This window comes from Heloderma suspectum, chromosome 2 (assembly GCF_057233095.1).
Source record: "Heloderma suspectum isolate Gila_16-S chromosome 2, 16-S_ref, whole genome shotgun sequence".
Lineage (NCBI taxonomy): Eukaryota > Metazoa > Chordata > Lepidosauria > Squamata > Helodermatidae > Heloderma > Heloderma suspectum.
Window position 1 is genome coordinate 372,175,833 of NC_139459.1, and position 19,153 is coordinate 372,194,985.

At 48.0% G+C, this 19,153-nt stretch overlaps 1 protein-coding gene across 3 annotated transcripts; it reads left to right on the plus strand.

The window, feature by feature from the left end:
* The first annotated feature begins 4,571 nt into the window (after nucleotides 1-4,571).
* On the plus strand, nucleotides 4,572-17,988 carry LOC146356109 (uncharacterized). 3 transcript variants are annotated; one of them, XM_084831297.1, is made up of 6 exons: nucleotides 4,572-4,587; nucleotides 6,387-7,015; nucleotides 8,724-8,850; nucleotides 10,263-10,339; nucleotides 12,511-12,637; nucleotides 14,097-17,988. In XM_084831297.1, the coding sequence occupies exons 2-6, from the start codon at nucleotides 6,599-6,601 to the stop codon at nucleotides 15,986-15,988; spliced, it is 2,640 nt and encodes an 879-aa protein (XP_084687423.1). In that variant the 5' UTR covers nucleotides 4,572-4,587; nucleotides 6,387-6,598; the 3' UTR covers nucleotides 15,989-17,988. The 3 variants fall into 3 exon arrangements, with proteins under 3 accessions (XP_084687423.1, XP_084687421.1, XP_084687422.1); XM_084831295.1 differs by lacking the exon at nucleotides 4,572-4,587 and adding an exon at nucleotides 5,284-5,457; XM_084831296.1 differs by lacking the exon at nucleotides 4,572-4,587 and adding an exon at nucleotides 5,284-5,427.
* The last annotated feature ends 1,165 nt before the right edge of the window (nucleotides 17,989-19,153 follow it).

Here is a 19,153-nt window from a genome sequence, read left to right on the forward strand (position 1 = left end):
AGGGGCTCTGCCACTGAGCTACGGCCATTCCCTTCATTTTGTTGCAGATCCCAACAAACTGGAACACTAGGTAATGTTAAAACGGAGCTAATTAGTCCATATTTTTTCCAGCCCTACCAGGAGATTAGGAGACTGAGGAGGGCAGAGGAAGTTTAGCAGGGGTAAGGAGATGGCTAGGACATCTAGCGGTGGTGGGGAAGTCAGTGGGGAGCACCCTTGTCAATGTGTGTATATTTGCATGATTGATAGATTGGGCTGTGTGTTTGTATGTAGGTTTGTGTGTATTTGCATAATGGATGAACGGTCACGGGTTGTGTGTCTGTGATTATGTGTGTGTATTTGGGGTGGGGGTGAACCTGAAAAGGGATCTTGAGACTGGTTTTGTGTGTGTGTGTGTTGGGAAAAATTATTTTGAGGTGATCTTCCTATTTTGGGGAGATAAATTTTGAGGAATTAATTTTATAAATATTTATTTAGAGATGAGTTGGGGAAATAGCTTGCCTTTGTTTTTTTGCAATGATAAATTGCCCACAGCTCATGGCAACCATTTTGTGACTCCCCACCCCACAACCACAGTGGCTATTTTGTGTGATGGCACCCAACACACATTATCAAAAATTCCAGAGGAAGACCCCTGCCAGTCGAAAGTGACTGCAGGGCCTGAATTGTGTGAAGCGGCTACTACTCACTTTACAAGCTTTACGAGGCAGCAAACCATTGCTTTAATCACCTTACAAGTTGCTGGAGGTCTCTCCGGACAAGCAGATACTTTCAGGAGGCTGGGGGTGATGTCAGTGAGGCTGTGAATCTGCTCTGGGTTTCAGTCAGAACTCTAAAGGAGCTATCCAAGGTGCTGAACCCTAGCCCCAAAATAGGTTCAACACCTTGAATTGGCCCCTTTAGAGTTCTGGCTGAAACCCAGAGCGGATTTACAGCCCCACAGACATCGGAGCCACCATCCTCCACTGGATAGTTCCTTTGCTGTCAGTTGGAGTTGCTCTTACGGGAAAGTAAACAAACCCCAGGAATCAGAGAGAGCTAAGACCGACTGGCAGCAACAGCCCTGCAAAATCTCAGGCAGAGGTCTTTTCCAGCCCTGATATGTGAGGTTCTTCTAGATGGCAGAGGTATTTATAGGTCTTGCTTAAGGATAACCCCTCCCTTCAACTATAAAAGGCAAATAACATTTCACTGCACACATTAATCAGAACTAGCGATAATAATAAAAACAAAAACATCCACCACCTCCCCAAATACTATCGGAGCACCTTTGGTCAGCTCAGGCTGCTATACCAACTATGTCCTTTCCTGGACAGAGATAGCCTAGCTGCAGTTACCCATTCTCTGATAACCTCTTGTCTGGCTTACTGCAAGGCCGTATACGTGGGCTGCCTTTGAAAACAGTCTGGAAACTTCAGCTGGTCCAAAACAGGGCAGAGAGACTGTGAATGGGGACTGGTCAATGTGATCATATTAAGCCAGTTCTTTTCCATCTGTCCTGGCTGCCAGTCCATTTCTGGACCCAATTTAAAGTGCTGGTACTAACATTCAGAGTCCTACATGGCTTGGGCCCAGGCTACCTGAAGAATCACCTCCTCGCATATGCACCTGCCCGGGCCTTAAGGTCATCTTCACTGGCCCTTTTCCCGGAGCCCCTGCCAAAGGAAAAGAGGCGGGTGGCTATGAAGAAGTGGGCCTCTTCTGCTGTGGCACCCTGGTTGTGCAATGAGCTTCCCAGAGAAGCTCGCTTGGCACCTACATTGTACTCTTTTCGGTGCCAGGTGAAGACCTTTTTATTTTCCCAGCCATTTTAATCTTTTAGATCAGTTGTTTTGAATCTGCTATTGGGTTTGAAATCTCTGCATTGCTGCTAGGTTTTACCCTGCTTTCACTTTTATACTGTAGTTTTAAACTGTTGAATGTTATATTGTATTTTTATGCTGGATTTTGTGGTTTTAATTGTTCTGAACCGCCCAGAGAGCTTTGGCTATTGGGCGGCATAGAAATGTAGTAAATAAATAAATAAATTTGAATAAATAATTGCAGCTAAAACCTCATGTATGCAAAGCATGTGCTTTCCCAGTGAGCAATGAAAATAAATATGGGTTACAGATGCAGGGCTGGCCCAAGACATTTTGCTGCCTGAGGCAAAGGACAAGATAGCGTCCCCCCTCCCAATTCCATGTACAAAAGCTGACTGGGCTTGCAGATGAATCTGTCTTTCAGACTATGATGGGACAACGTTCTCCACTGAACTTGAAGGCAGCAGGCTAACTTAGGGGCTGCAGAGTAGGCTGCAAGGTACACCGTTCTCTCCTTCAGCACCTTGCTGCTGCCTCTCAACTTCTGCTGCCTGAGGTGACTGCCTCACCCTGCCTAATGGTAGGGCCAGCTCAGTACAGATGAAGACTGAGAGCTGCCTAAAACTACTGCCCCACCTTGGCTTGGGGTGGCTCCTTGAATGAGCAGCAGCTCCATGAAAATAAGGAAATGTAGGTTACGAAGCAGTGTAGGAAATGCCCAGATCCCCAGTTGGGCTATTGGTCCATTCTGGCTTGATACCTACTCAAGAGCGGAAGCTGCTCTTCAGGGTCAATGATCTTTCCTAGCCCTGCTCCTGACGGCCACCAATTTGGATGGCTTTAAAAGGGGGTTAGACAAATTCCTGGAGGAAAGGGCAATAAATGGCTACAAGTCCTGATGGGTATGTGCTACCCCCAGTACCAGAGGCAGTATGCCTACGTAGATCAGTTGCTGGGGAACATGGGCGGGAGGGTGCTGTTGTGCTCATGTCCTGCTTGTGGGTTCCCCGACAACAACTGGTTGGCCACTGTGTGGGCAGAATGCTGGACTAGATGGACCCTTGGCCTGAGTCAGCATGGCTCTTCTTATGTTCTTGCGTTCTTAATGCGTGTGGCTAGGAATCAAATCTGGGACTTTGTACATGCAAAGTAGGTGCTCTGTCCCTGAGTACAATCAAATGTATAAAGCCAAGGTAGCTATGTTGGCCATCAGACAAAATCCAAATAGCGTAACAGCTTTATAAACAATCTCCTCCCCACCAGCGTTTGAATGGCTTCCACCATGCAGTGACATTTAACACAGCTCCATTTACTTTCCATTTGGAGGAGATCACTGGGGACTTCTGCTTTTGAAATGTTATTTAGGGTGCGGTCCTATCGATTGCGCCCTCGATGATTGGAAGCCCCCAAACTTGGAGGCTTCCGATCATCCAATGCAGGGAGGGAGAAGCGGCAGAGGCCATCTTCGCCTCCCCATTCTCCCGCCCTGTGTTTTTCACTAGACGGGCTTTTTTGCCCGTCTAGTGACTGCACTTCAGAGAGGGAGGGAAGGAGGCTGGAAGAGGCTCAGGATAGCTTGTATCCTGGCCTCTCTGGTCTCCTTCCCTCCCCGCCCACCAAAATGCCCCTTTCCCCCCTCTCCGAGGCCGCTTTTTCGACCTTGGAGAACAGCTGGCATAGTTCTTTCTATGCCCGGGGGCGGGGGAGGGTTAGATCTCCAGCTCTCCCTGTACTTTTTTTCAATTTAACAAGGGATGGTAGGTAATATGCCAATTCTCTGGGAGGCTTTTAAATCCATAAAGGTAAAAGGTAAAGGTGTCCCCAACCAGTCGTGTCCGACTCTAGGGTGCGGTGCTCATCCCCGTTTCTAAGCCGAAGAGCCAGCGCTGTCCGAAGACGCTTCCATGGTCATGTGGCCGGCATGACTGAACACTGAGGTGCACGGAACGCTGTTACCTTTCCCGCCGAGGCGGTACCTATTTATCTACTTGCAATTTCTTGCTTTCGAACTGCTAGGTTGGCAGGAGCTGGGACTGAAGACGGGCGCTCACTCCGTCATGCAGCACTCGGGACTCGAACTGCTGACCTGCCGACCTTCCAGTCTGCAGTTCAGCGTCTTAACCACTAAGCCACTGCGGCCCTGGATTGCAAATGTGTGGTGTCGTGGTTAGAGTGCTGGACTTGGATCCGGGAGATCCGGGTTCCATTCTCCATTTGGCCATGAAGCTCACTGGGTGACTTTGAGCCAGTCACTGACTCTCAGCGTCAGTGACCTACCTCACAGGGTTGTTGTGAGGCTAAAAAGAGAGAGGAGGAGGACCATGTAACTGCCTTGGGTTCCTGGCAAGAGAAAAAAAGGCGGGATTTAAATGTAATAATACACAAACACAGCCCCCCTCCCTTGCTCTGAGTTGGGCTGCAAAGTTGGGCCATCTGTGGCCCTCCAGAGGTTGTGTGACTACAACTCCCCTCGTCCCTGAACGTTAGCAGTGCCAATGGGAGTTGGAGTGCAACAATGGAGGCATCCAAGACGAAGCTGGACAGCCATCTGTCAGGATTGCTTTGACTTGGATTCCTGCATTGAGCAGGGGGTTGGACTGGATGGTCTTACAGACCCCTTCCAATATTCTATGATTCTGTGAATGTCCAGAAGAGCCTCGTGTGGCGCAGAGTGGTAGGCGGCAGTATTGCAACCGAAACTCTCCCCATGTCCTGAGTTCAATCCCAGCAGAAGCCGGGTCTCGGGTAGCCGGCTGAGGTCGACTCAGCCCTCCATCCTTCCGAGGTGGGTAAAATGAGTACCCAGCTTGCTGGGGGAAAGGTAGTCACGCCCGGGGAAGGCAATGGCAAACCACCCCGCTACAGTCTGCCATGAAAACGCCAGCGCAAAGCGGCGTCCCTCTAGGGGTCAGTAATGACCCGGTGCTTGCACAGGAGGAACCTTTCCTGTCCTTTTTTCCATGAATGTCCGGAGGGCCACATCAAGTTGCTGGCCACCCCTGTTGGGGAGTGGGTCTCCCTCTTCAAATACGTTGCAGTTGCCTGGCGCGCGAAGGGAGAGACACAGCAAGGGGAGCATGGACTGGACCGAGGGAAACAGCAAAGCCCATCCCTCTCCAGGGTCCTCGGCATAGGTTTACTGCCAGAATCCCATAGAGGAAAACACAGGCTCTGGCCAGTGGAGGCTGGTGGCTCCTCTGTCACTGGGGCAAAGAATCCGCTCTGGGTTTCAGTCAGAACTCTGAAGGAACTATCCAAAGTGCTGAACCCTATCCCCAAAGCGGGCTCGGCACCTTGGACAGCTCCTTTAGAATTCTGGCTGGTTCTGACTGAAACCCAGAGCGGATGCACAGCCCCACGGACATCGGAGCCACCAGCCTCCACTGTCTCTGTCTCTTGCTGCAAAAGCATCACCGTCTTCGCGGCCTGGGAAGGAGGCGGAGCTGCATGTCCGGGTTAAACAGAAAGGCTCTGGATTCCTAGAGAGGCCCCGAGGACTGTGCCGTGCAACACCCGCTGGCTGCCCGCTCCAGTGGGGGGAGAGCCCGGCTTTGCCCCGCTGCAGAGGCATCAGCAACTCCGACCCTCACACTAAAGTGCTCCCAAGGGATCTGGTTAGAGCAAAGTGCGTTGGGGGGCAGAGGAGGAAAGGAGGGTGAGTCGAAGGGGGATGCAAGGCAGAAAAGAAGAGGTAGCGGCGGGGAGTGGGGATAAATCCAAAGAGCCTGGGATTTCCCCATTGCATGACATCAGCAGACACCCCCCTTCCCAGTCCTTCCAAGGGATCTGGTGAGAGGCACCTGCATTGGGGTGCAGGGGAGCCCCGGGAGGGGGGTGCAAGGTAAAGACGTGGGGAGGGGGATTTGGATGTTCCCAGATGAAGATATTCAAGCAGTGAGTGGAGGGGGAGGCGAATGAGGGGGCTTGTCAACCCTTCGCCACTGCACCCCAAAGGAAAGTGGCTTTTGTGGCTGAACTGTTTCCTTCTTTCTGCTAAAAGGCCCCAAACCAGATCCTCGGGGCAAAACTTGTCTGAGATTGTCATCCCTGCAAATTTAGAAGGTCTTGAAAAGTTTTTAACCGGTTTGCGTTGGCAGAGCAAGAGAAGGGGTGCAGGCGGGGGGGGGGGAGGATAAGGTCTCCACCCCACAAGAGATTCAGGCTGTGCACCTGCAGAAAACCCGCCCTGGGAGTGTCTTTCCCCTTCTCTGTTCACCGTGAATGTCCTGATAATAAGATTCCTCGAGGCGGAATGCGAGGCCCGTGTCCTGAGAACTGGAGGGTACTAAAGCCACTTTCAGACAGTTTTGCGTCTGCAGAAGAAGGAGGAAAAGGAGAAAGGATCTGGCAAAGGGCTGTCCTAGGATGGGAAGAGAGGGAGTGTGTGTGTGTCTGTGTGTGTGGGGGGGGAATAGACACTTCTTAGGGTTGGTACAAGAGAAAGGACTCCCACCACCACCACCACCACCCCATGTGGTGCAGAAGGAACAGGACGCTTGTTAGGGTTGGTGCAGGAGAAGGAACTTCCCTCCTCTCCATCTCATCTGTCCTCTCAGTCTTAATGTTCCTCTGTCTTCCTTACAGGGAGAAGCCCCAGTCACTAGCCAGAGTCAGCCAGTGCTTCGCGTAAAGCATCCCTCCGCTTGCTGGGTGTAATAGTTGCAGACAGAAGGGCTGGTGGCGTCTACTAGATGTGCTCCCCCCCCCGCCCCCATTCCTCCTGTCCTCGCCGTAAGAAGCAGAGCACAGGGGTCCTTTGAGCCCTGCTGGAGGCTGAGCTGGAGCACAGATTGGAGATGGAAGAGCAAAAGTCAGCCAGTCCTGAAGCTGGAAAAGGAGGGCCTGATGCCACTGAGGATGGGAGCAGTGGGGCATTCTGGGAAAGAACGGCGCAGAAGAGCCTGGGCGAGGACATTGGCAGCTTGGACGTGCAGCGCCAGCGCTTCAGGGGGCTCTGCTACCAGGAGGCCGAGGGGCCCCGAGGGGTTTGCAGCCGGCTCCACGACCTTTGCTGTCAGTGGCTCCAGCCAGGGAGGCACACGAAATCTGAGATCCTGGACCTGGTGATCCTGGAGCAGTTCCTGACTGTCCTGTCCCCGGAGGTGGAGAGCTGGGTGAGAGAGTGTGGGGCGGAGACCAGTGCCCAGGCGGTGGCCCTGGCAGAAGGTTTCCTTCTGAGCCAGGTGGAGGACAAGAAGCAGGCAGTGGGGCAGGTGAGAGCGTTTCTTCTTGCTAATGTGAAGGGGCGGAAAATGCATATAGCTACTGGCTGCCCTGTTATATTCTAGAAATCATCCAAAGGGGGAGGTCCCAACTCTCTGCGCTGGGGGTTCCACATGCAGGGCGAGGCCTTCCTTGCGGTCTCAGAAGACCCTTGGAAGCGGCTGTGAATGTTGTGCAAGGGAGCAGATCCTGCTGCCAGGACCAGAGGCACCATCCTGCCCTCCCAGCAGCAGACAGCTAGCAGTTGCACCCACCTCAATTGCTCTGCTACTAATGGAAGTCCCGGAGAAGCAGGAGACATCTGGGAAATTCTGGCTGGAGCAGTTTCTCCCCCTCTCCTGCCTTACTCATTTATTATTTATTTAAATGGATTCTAAACTGCCATTTATCCAAACGGATCCTGGGCAGTGTACAAGACATGAAAATGTCTAACAAATACATCATATGGGAAAAACACTTCATACAAACAGTAAAACTGAGACTATATCACTAGAAAACAAGCAGCGGCAATATGACCAGGTCAAGTCCCTGGCCTAATAAAAATGACTTGATCTGGTGCCAAAAAAAATTGCGGAGTTGTTGGCAGTTGAATTTGGGGTGCCACCACTGAAAAGCCCCTTTCCGTTGTACATATACTGGCGCCTCTAGGGCAGATGTCTGGGGGCCTGCCATCTGTGAGGTCCTCCAAATGACCCCCTCAACAGGCAGCCTGCAAAGGAAAGTGCTTTGGTAGTAGCTGGCCCAGTGAAGACCGCAGCTGCACAGCATTTTAAATTCAAGTATTTCCTTAGCTACAAGTCTCCTGAGTAGTAGCAAGCTGAACTAATTCGCTCAATGAGGGCACTGGACCCACCCCTTTTTCATGTATTTATCCTAGAAGATGTCCTAATCTAATTTTATTGCAAAGATAATTAATTTGCATACATTTCCCCAATAATGGTTAACAAGATGGTGGGATGCCAAGTATTAGAATCGGATCTGTCCCCCTTTTTAAAAATAGGAATAATAATAGTTCTGCTCTAAGAATTGGCTAGAGCTATTCATTCAAGAAAAAGATTAGACAATAGCGGGGCACACCAGGTCATATTTGACTTCAGTAATTCTGTGGAATTCGTTCTTTTATTTGTGATTGACTGGCGGGGCAGGGGTATGCAATCTGGAGAACTGGGCATATTAAGCAGAATACATTTAGAAGGAGTCCCAAGTTCAGTCAGATTGCAAAACAAAACCCTTGGCTGATGCACATGTCCTTTTAAACTATCTACCCACTTCCTGAAAGTTAATGCAAGGTCAGCAAAGATGGATTCTCCACACCCTTTTGACATCTAAAAAGACTGATATTACAAAGTTGGAAGGATAAATGCTCACTTCCTATACTCCGATGGATTGAAAACCTTACAACACTTTCAGCATTTGAACAGGTGGTCTATAGATGCCACTAGCAAATGGAAACTTGTATGGATATTTGGTCTGCTTTTCTTGAAGTTTATGTATAATCCTTAGAAAGCCATATTTTCATACACACACACAGACATTTCATATGCATGCACTGAAACTGATATATATTCAAATTTATGTAGCTACATTTTTTCTTTTTTGTTTTGTTGAAGTTTGACAATAATGTTTTTTAAAGCCTTGGCCTTGGCCTTTTCTAATCAGTCTTTTCCCTGCCTCAGATGATCTTCACTCCTCTTTCAGGTGAAGGGGGTGTTAGCCAAAGCGGTCGCCAAGTTCTGTGAGGCAGAGGAAGTTCCACAGGGTGCCAGACAGAAGACAAGGTCCAGACGGATTGTGCAGGAGAGTGACGGAGGCACCAACTTGCTGGGTAAGGCCTTAGGGCACCTCCATTCCACTACCAACTTGGCCTCACTCCTGGAAACGTGCCTGCCATCCATGGGCTGTTTTAATGTTCCCCCTTGAGCCTGTGTGGGGAGGCGATGGTTCTCTGTAGCCTCTCTAACATGGGAAATCTGTTTTAGATATGGAGCGGTATACAAATATTGTAAATAAATAAATGAAATAAGAGTTGGACTCGGGTTGGACTTGATGGTCTTGTAGGCCCCTTCCAACCCTACTGTTCTATGATTCTATGACGATTTTAGTTTTAACCGTTTAAGACATAAGGTGAATCCAAACCAGCACTCTGAATTCTTCACAGGAGCATCATAGAGTCTTTTCTAACTCCTTTATTCACTTGGAGTTGGTTTCAAGAAGCTAGAAACATAGAATGGTAGATTTGGAGGGGGTCTTGAAGGCCATCTAGTCCATGCCCCCCGGAAACCTTTCCTCATAGGGGAGTTGCTCCAGCCCCTTGATCATATTAGTTGCTCTTTCCTGCACTTTTTCCAGTTCTACAATATCTTTTTATAACCTGTTCCAATTTGTCTAGATCCTTCTTAAACTGCGACCCTCACAACTAGACGCAGTACTCCAGACGAGGTCTGACTAACTAATGTAGAAAACTGGAACTGTTATTTCCTGCAACCCTGAAACTGGTTCTATTAATACAAACTAAAATTGAATTAGCTTTTTTTGCGGCTGCATCACACTGCTGACTCATATTCAGCTTGTTATCAACTACAATCCCAAGATCCTTGTTCTGCCATCAAGCCTGGCCTCCCCCATCCTATGAAATACCTAAAGAGCTGTTCAGTGTAATTTCCAGCACAATCCTATACATGTCTACTGAGAAGTAAGTCCGATTGAGTTCAATGAAACTGACTCCCAGCTCAGTGTGTATAGCAGCGCTGGGCAATTTGTGGCCCTCCAGACGTTTTGGCTGACAACTCCCACTTATCCTAGCCAGCATAGCCAACAGTGAGGGATCATGGGAGTTGTCGGCCAAAACGTCTAGAGGGCCATACGTTGCTCACCCCTGGTGTATAGGATGGCAGCCTTATATTTATTTTTTTTCTTATTTGTCCCCTTAAGCTGAGATTTGCAGTTTTCTTTGAATGGATATAGCTCTGCTGGATTAGGACTTAATAAACTTTTGATCTTAAGTGAAGATAAAGCATATACATTTGGCTGATAAAGGTTTTGCTTTATTAAAATAACAAATGTGCTTAATTGTGCAATATGAATTGTGAACTTTTAATTTTGTTTGTATAACCTCTGTCTGTTTGTTCTAGTTTATTTTGTTCCAAAAGCATCATGGTAACAGATAGATTTCAGTCCAGGAATTGATTGCAATGCCAAGGATACATTCTGTACTCCCCTCTTCTGTCTCCCTCACAGGGGCTGGAATGACTCTGGTTCTTCCTTCCAGGCCTTCTCGTAGAGAAGTGGAAATGGTTGCTGTACAGCCCGATCAGGTAGGAGAAGAATTATGGGAGGAGAGCCTGGGGAAGGAGGGGTGCCCCTAGATCTGAAAGGATAAGGACAGGAAGAAAAGCCTTGCTGGATCAGACCAAAGCTCCTGTTTCTCACATTGGCTGACCAGATGCCTCTGTGAAGCCAACAAGCAGGACTTGGGGGGCAAAATTCATTTCCCACTGTTGCTCCCCAGAAACTGGTATTCTGGAGACATGATGCCTCTCACCCTGGAAGCAGGGTTGATTCTAAACGTGTTTTTTCACCTGTGCAAGAAGCCAGTGCATCTTCCACAGTTTTTCTAATGGAAAAAAAAATGAAAGAGGGAAGACTAACCAAAGTGTTTACAGAAATTAAGAGAGAGAGAGGAAGGTAAGAAGGATGAAAGGAAGGATAGGAAAATAAGAGAAAGGAAAATGAAGATGCCTTGCAAAGAATGGGTGAGATTATGTGCCCTCCCTAAATAGTTGAGGAGTGAGATTCCCTCCCCACAAAAAGTATAACTCTCTCTCTCTCTCTCTCTCTCTATATATATATATATATACACACACACACACACACACACACACACAGAAAAACACACACACACCCCGCCCGATAGCTGAAGCTCTCTGGGCAGTTCACAAAAATTAAAACCACAAGAGACTGAGAATTAAAATTTTAATTCTAAATTAAAATTTTAATTAAACAAATTAAAATCAAGGGGCTGAGAACCCTCTCTCCTCTGATTATAGCTGAGGCGACTAGAATGTATCCTTTCACAAGATGGTTCTTGTCTGGCAAAATACGTTGATGGTTCTGTACGGTATACTAGGGGTGATAGGTTCTAGAGCTGTCACAGAATACAGGCTCCCACAAAATGGCAGTTCAAAACCTGCATAGCTCCATAGCTACCCTTAACCTGAAAATCTGATGTGAGGGCTTGGGAGGAATTGGTGCAACAGGAGGACGAGGTCTGGCTTTAACACAAAGACATCCAGTATACCTGGAGGTACAGTGTATAGCCATAGCCCTATCCTGCATGAATTTGTCTAATTTGTTTTCAGTGCCATCTATGCTGGTGGATGTCACCCCAACATTTTACCCTGCTGTTCAGCTGAAAAGGCTGTAAGGGTGCTTCCAGACAGAGGGCTTCTAGCACTGCCAGTCCAAAGGCATTTTGTAGGTCTTCCATCTTTTCCTTCCTAATGGATTTTTCTTTCTGGTAGGAAAAAAGAAAGACGAAGTGGTGGAAAATCTTGGGAGGGTTACAAATGGAAGACAACGTCATTTGGAGTCCCTATAAAATTCCATGAATAAGGCACGGTGATTGCACAGCAAAAGTCTCATCCTGAAGCATCCCTAGATACAGTTCCTTCCCTCAGGCTTACGATCTAAATGACACAGCACAAAATAAAAAGAGATTGGGAGGGAGGAGGAAAAAAACAAACTCAGGCCACCAGTTCTTGAAATTACACAGTGCTTATAAAGGAACTAGAGACCATTCTAGGAGAGGGGAGCCAAAAGGAGCTGGTGTCTCAGCCAAGCTGACGTAGTGCCTGTGCTGTTCATCACTCTTTCTGCTGTAGCCTGAAGAGATGGCTGTTTCTGGAAGACAGCTAAGGAAGAGGAAACCTCTGATGGAGCTGTTTTCGCAGAAGAGGCAATGGAGTGTCCCCGTTTCCCTTCTCTCTCTCTGCAGCAGCCTGACAAAGATCTTCTTTCATCTGCGCTGAACATCCCACCAATCATCCTCATTGGATGACCCTGGGTTCCAGTATTATGAGAGAGGGAGAAAAGCTTTCTCCACACCATGCCTAATGTTATACCACCTCTATTGTGTCCCCCGCCCTTGGCTGCCTTTTTTCTGAACTGAAAAGCACGAAATGTTGTAACCTTTTCTCGTAGGGGAGTTCCTCCACCCCCCTTATCATTTTGGTTGCCCTTTTCAAACTCTGCAATACCCTTTTGAAGATGGGGACAACCAAACCTGTGGTAGCACCATAGATTTGTGTGGAGGCAGTTTTATTTTCAATCCCTTTTGTAAGGATCCTTAACATGGAATTTGCTTTGGCAACCAGCGAGGAAGCTTTGGATTCTGCAAGAGAACTCACAGCTACCTCACCCTTCCTGTCTTTTTGGATTGTTAAATTAGCTGTGAGCAGAAACAGTTTTCTTCTCCTTTTTCATTCAGAGGCTGGTGACCTTCGAACAGGTGGCTGTGCATTTCACAGAGGAGGAGTGGACTCTGCTGGATCCAGGCCAGAGGGCTCTGCACAGGGAAGTCATGGAGGAGAATTACGGAAATCTGGCCTCTCTGGGTAAGGCTCTCTGTGTGCCTAGGCTGATAGTTCCTGGAAGCAGGAATTGCTGCTCTTCTTAGGCGTGATCCTACAAGTTCCGCGCCCAATGCTTGTAAGCCTCTGAACTTGGAGGCTTATGAGCATCCAGTACAGAGCAGGAGGAGTGGCGGAGGCGATTCTAAAAGATTGAAATGCCCCTCCTAAGGCGTAATTACTGACATTAAGAGCATTACGCTCTAATATGCTGGGGTTTCTGGTATTTTGGCTTCACCCTAACCACTTTTCCCTTTGGGCCTGCCCACAACTAGAATTTCAGCTTCTCTGAAATGGAATTCGACTCTAGGGCTAAAAGAGGTCCTGCAATCCAGGCATAAGTCAGCAGACATAGAACTCTAGAGCTGCATATGTGTATTAAGCATGTGCTAGCCCATTTACCTGTAAAAATGGGGTGGTCGGTCTACTTTTGATATCAAAATAAGCACCACCGCTGCTTCCACCTCACTTTGCCATGCTTGGCTGCTTTAAACCCTCCACCCAACTCACTTCATGTGTAAAAAGGCTTAAAGCAGCTGATCACAATGAGATAAGAGAAAAGAGGTGGGTGGACATCTTGTTTGGCCCTCACTCTTCCTGGAGTTCCGTGTGTTAACCCTTCTGGGTGTTTTAAGCCTTTGGGGGTCTTCCCTGTTAGGAAGGGATTGCAGCCTCATTAAAAAAAAAACAATTTAGACACCCAGGAGTTTAGTGTAGCCGAGGGAGCAGGCTTCCACCTCACTTTGCCATGCATGGCTGTTTTAACCCATCAGCCCAGCTCGCTTCAGGTGTAAAATGACCTCTTGGCCTGTTGTTGGAGCCGCATTAGGGGGCGCCTGATTTGGATATTGAAGGATGCCTCCTGGGAGAGGGTGGGATGGTCTAACAGGGCACCTTAGTCTGGGTCGGGGCTCCCTTGTGCTGAAGCCAAGATGTTCAGCGCTGGCTTCTTTTCCATGACTGCCTTCCCAAGGCAAATGCAGGCCATGCTGGTGAAGCAGCAACCATATTCTAGCAGCCGGTCGACGCTTTGGGGACCAAGCGGTAACCTTTGCCCCCCACCCCACCCTGCTGCTTATTACATATAAAAGCTTCTGATCCCTGTATATTATTCTCAGAACTGCTATAAATTACTGGTGTGGATTTTCCTGTAAAGAAACCCTTCCACAGTCCCCAAATCTGACCTCTTTGATGTTTGAGCTCCTTCGAGTGGAGATGCTGCAAATTAAATCTGTGACTTGATGCATGCTGAGTATCTAAAGCTCTGTAACTACATACTGGCTGCCGGTTAATGCCAATCAGTAGCAACTATTTTAATACATGGCAGGTTCTGCCTCCCCACTATTTTTTTCAATTCTACTATTTGCACATTTGTTAATGTGGTTTCTTCCATGATTGGAGGATCCATTCCTGCTTGATCAGTTTCGTTTCTTTATTCCTGCAGGGGATAAAGAGGATGAACTGCAGAAAAGCAGAACTAAAGCAAAGCAAAAGGGGAGGAAGAAATCTGTTCTTTCTAAAGGTGTTGACTTCCATAAAACCCGAATGGAATCTTCTGAGTTTCACAAAAGAAAGAAAAGAAAAGAAATCCCTCAATGTGCAAAAAATTTAATTAGGATATCAAGCCTTAGCATGCCTACAACAGTGCACGAAGCAAAGCTACCATTTAAATGTTTAGAGTGTAGAAAGTGTTTCAACTGGAGGATACATCTGAATGTACATCAAAGAACCCACACAGGAGGGAAACTGTATACATGCTCAGAATGTGGAAAGAGCTTTAGTCGGAGCACTACCCTTAATGTTCATCAAAGAATCCACACTGGGGAGAAACCACATAAATGCACAGATTGTGGAAAGAGCTTCCGGCAGAGCAGTACTCTTACTAAGCATCAAAGAACACACACAGGAGAGAAACTATTTCAATGCTCACAGTGTGGAAAAAACTTCAGTTCTTGCCCAAACCTTGCTTTACACCACAGAATACACACCGGGGAGAAACCGTATAAATGCTCTGAGTGTGGAAAGAGTTTCAATCAGATAGGGAGCCTAACTAATCATCAAAGAGCCCACACAGGAGAGAAACCATATACATGTTCAGAGTGTGGAAACAGCTTTAGTCGGCGCACTACCCTTACGAATCATCAAAGAACCCACACAGGTGAAAAACCGTTTCAATGCTCAGAGTGTGGTAAGAGCTTCACTCAGAGCACTAACCTTACATCCCATCAAAAAACCCACACAGGGGTAAAACCATTTCAATGCTCAGAGTGTGGAAAAAGCTTTGGTGACAGCAGTAGCCTTACTAGACATCAAAGAACCCACACAGGGGAGAAACCATATAAATGCTTGGCGTGTGGAAAGAGCTTTAGTCGGAGTACTACCCTTACTGTTCATCAAAGAACCCACACTGGTGAAAAACCATTTAACTGCTCAGAATGTGGGAAACGCTTCCGGGAGAGCAGTAACCTTACTAAACATAAAAAAACCCACACAGAGAAACCATATAAATGCTTGGAGTGTGGAAAGAGCTTTAGGCAGTGCTCTACCCTTACTAAGCATCAAAGAACCCACACAGAAGAGAAACCATTCCAATGCTCAGAGTGTGGAAAGAGCTTCAATTCTTGCCCAAGCCTTGCTTTACACTACAGAATACACACAGGGGAGAAGCCACATAAATGCTCAGAGTGTGGAAGGAGCTTCAGTTCTTGCCCAAGTCTTGCTTTACACCACAGAATACACACAGGGGAGAAACTATATAAATGCTCAGAGTATGTAAAGAGTTTCAATCAGATCGTGTGCCTAACTAATCATCAAAGAACTCACACAGGAGAGAAACCATATACATGCTCAGAGTGTGGAAACAGCTTTAGTCGGCACACTACACTTATGAATCATCAAAGAACCCACACAGGTGAAAAACCGTTTCAATGCTCAGAGTGTGGGAAAAGCTTCACTCAGAGCACTAGCCTTACATCCCATCAAAAAACCCACACAGGGGTAAAACCATTTCAATGCTCAGAGTGTGGAAAAAGCTTCGGTAAGAGCAGAAGCCTTACTAGACATCAAAGAACACACACAGGGGTGAAACCATATAAATGCTTGGAGTGTGGAAAGAGCTTTAGTCAGAGCACTACCCTTACTGTTCATCAAAGAATCCACACTGGTGAAAAACCATTTAACTGCTCAGAATGTGGGAAAAGCTTCCGGGAGAGCAGTAACCTTACTAAACATCAAAGAACCCACGCAGAGAAACCATATAAATGCTTGGAGTGTGGAAAGAGCTTTAGGCAGTGCTCTGCCCTTACTAATCATCAAAGAACCCATAGTGGTGAATAACTATTATTTCTTTATTTTAACAATATTTATGATATTATAGAGTTGGAAATAGTAAAGAAATGAGCCAATAAAATGATCAAGGGGCTGGAACAACTCCCCTGTGAGGAAAGGTTACAGCATCTGGAACTGTTTAGCGTAAACAAAAAGTGAGTGAGGGGAGACATGACAGAGTAATGCAAAATTATGCATGGTGTGGAGAAAATGGATAGGGAGACATTTGTTCCCTGCCATAATACCAGAACCCAGTGGGATCATCCTATGAAGCTGGTTGGTGGGAGTTTCAGAACAGATAAAAGGAAGGACTTCTTTACACAGCACATACCCATACACTCTGTTGTCTTGGGTGCTTATTCTTGTCTTATTTGACTGCTTCCCTCTTTCTCTCAAGAAGAAATCCGTTAGTTTCTCTCTGTGTCAGCCATGTCTTTTCAACTCCAGCTTTTTGTCAAAGGCCCGACTTCAGCACTGCAGTGGGCCTTGTAGGTTATAGCCAGGATTTGATTAGAAGTACCTCGAAGGGCTTAGGCCTATTCGGTTTCTGGAATGTCAGAGTCTCTGCCAGCTTCTCTCTGTCAGTGTTCCCAGAGCAGAGCCAGGGGGAGTCTCACAACTCCCTGTCCACCTGCTGGTCTGGCCTTTGCAGGCAGGGAGGCTGGAAGCTGTCCGTGACAACCTGACAGAGGTGGGGTGGGGTTTGCAGAAGGGTCGCCCAGGTTGAAGCGTCACTGCTGGAGGGCTGAGCAGCGCTGCCCTGTTTAGACAGGGGCCTTGTTGAAAAGCTAAAGGCCCTTGTCTGTCAAGGGATCCGGAGGGGGCATCCTACAGTCCCGCCTTCCCTGTTAAGCTGATACAAAGGCAAAGAGCCTCTGCTAGGAACATCTTGTCTTCATTGCCCGAAGCCTCCTCTGTTTGGATCCACCATCGTCTGGGCTTTTGGAGGCACTCTGCGCATGGACTCTCCCATAATTGGAACTTTGGACTGCTAAAGACTTGCCATGAAAAGTACTGTGAGGCTTTTCATAGACTTCAACTCTTGTTTGCTGTGGAGTGCATGTCTTTGTTTGTCGTCAGCTCAGTGTACTGGCAGGCTGGGTTTGATCTATGACTTTTGGCCTTTCCTCTGCCTGGACTCATGCTGTGTGGAGTTACTAATGTGAAAGTGGTGGCACAGAACTCCTTGCATGTGTGGGTTTACCCTTCCCTTGGTCTTGATAGGCCTCGATCATGTAGCCTGGAGTTACCAACAAAAGATTCAAAGTTGGACTAACTCTCTGTGGGTATGGTTTTGTTTAGGCCTTTCAAGAATTTACCCCTTGATTGCCTGAGGGATCATTCCAGGAATCGTTCCCATTCCTTGTCCAGAGTTTGGAGCCCCCAGTATGGATTGCCTGGGTTAGATACACCAAAAATCCTGAGTCTCTTCCCTTGTGTTCAGAGCTGTGGAGATGGCAACAGGGAAACCACGTTGATGAGGATCTCAGTCACGGTTGTAGTGTTTAGTTTTAGACTGTTCTGGAATTACGTAGAGCCTATAGCTACTGACCATCAGCGATGTGATTTCTGAAGAGTATAACCATTAAGCTTTTGCCGTGGGATTTCCTGCAATAAAGAAATCTCCCTGATTTTGGTGTCTGGTGTCAGATTGCCTGAGCGTGTACTAGGGATGTACGAAAGTCACTTACCTTTTCGCAGCTTGGCTTCACGGTGGGGGGGGAGGCGCTTCGCTTCTCCCCCCGAAGTTCAGGCGAGGGGGGGGAGGCGTCCTGCCTCGCCCGGCCAAAATTCAGGCCGGGGGGGGAGGCGTCCTGCCTCGCCCGGCCGAAATTCAGGCCGGGGAGAAGCGCCCCGTCTCCCCGGCCGCGAAAGAAAAAGTAAAAAACAAACAAAAAAACCCCCGTGATAGGCTACGTAACGATTTACGTAGCCTATCACGGTTAGATTTCCAAAGTCAGCCGTGATAGGCTATGTTAATCGTCACGTAGCCTATCACGGGTGACTTTGGGGGGAAAAAAAGCGTGTACGCAAATGGCGGCGGCCCATGGGCGCCGCCATTTGCGTTCCTTATTTTGGCACGTCTAGTCTACGTAAAGATTTACGTAGACTACGGTGAAAATAAGGGAACGCTATTTGCGTTGCCCTTATTTTCGCCGTAGTCTACGTAAATCTTTACATAGACTAGACGTGCCCAAATAAGGAACGCAAATGGCGGCGCCCCATGGGGGCCGCCATTTGCGTACGCGCTTTTTTTTTCTAAAGTCACCAGTTATAGGCTACGTGACGATTTATGTAGCCTATCATGGCTGACTTTGGAAATCTAGCCATGATAGGCTACGTAAATCATCACGTAGCCTATCACGGGTGTGTGTTGTTGTTTTTTTTACTTTTTAATTTTGTAATGGCGGCGGCAGCAGCCAGTCGGGAGACCGGCCGCCGCCCCCGCCCTTGACGAAACCCCGCCGAACCGCCGCCGGGACCCGCCGCCGAGAGGGACATTCGCTGAAGGTAAGTCCCATCCCGGGGGGGGGGGGGGCGGCAGAGAATTTCCCCAACACTTTCGGGGGGCCGAATGCCTCGGCGCTCGGCCTCCCGAAGGTGGAGAAATTCTCCGCCATCCCTAGCGTGTACACTGGGGGACCTGGAAACCTGACACTCTTCTTCCTCCCTCCCTCCCCACCAATTGCTAACCTTCTCTTTCCGTTGTCCCAATAACCTGCTGTGTGCGCCTACACGCTGCTGAATCTGTCTAGTCCAGACTTTCCCAAGTTGGTGCCTCCTGAGGTGTTGGACTACAACTCCCAGCATCCCTCAGTCAACCACCCTGGCTGGGGAATGCTGGAAGCTATAGTCCAACACATCTGGAGGGCGCTGGCTTGGAGACTGCTGATCTAGTCATTGCAGGACTCGCTACAATAATGGACCATGAGCTCCATGATGCTTCTATTCATGGCACAATGACGGCACCATCTCATTCATGGATCCTCCAGTTCAACTGTATTAGCATGAGACAGTCCTGGAGGATGTGATGTGATGGTTGTTGACAATGAGAGCTGGGAGTTACAAACAGAGCTTCCCCCGCTGACTAGGAAGTCCCCATTCACTTCAGTGGAGGGAGCGGGTATAAGCTCTCAAGGGATGTACTTGCCAGTTGCATCTTCTGCTGAAATG

Excerpts from the sequence above, each read along its gene's own strand:
- LOC146356109 (XM_084831297.1), top strand. The coding sequence starts at position 6,599 with ATGGAAGAGCAAAAGTCAGCCAGTCCTGAAGCTGGAAAAGGAGGGCCT. Across the intron at positions 7,016-8,723 it reads AGAAGCAGGCAGTGGGGCAG|GTGAAGGGGGTGTTAGCCAA; the intron begins GTGAGAGCGTTT and ends CTCCTCTTTCAG. Across the intron at positions 10,340-12,510 it reads TTGCTGTACAGCCCGATCAG|AGGCTGGTGACCTTCGAACA; the intron begins GTAGGAGAAGAA and ends TTTTTCATTCAG.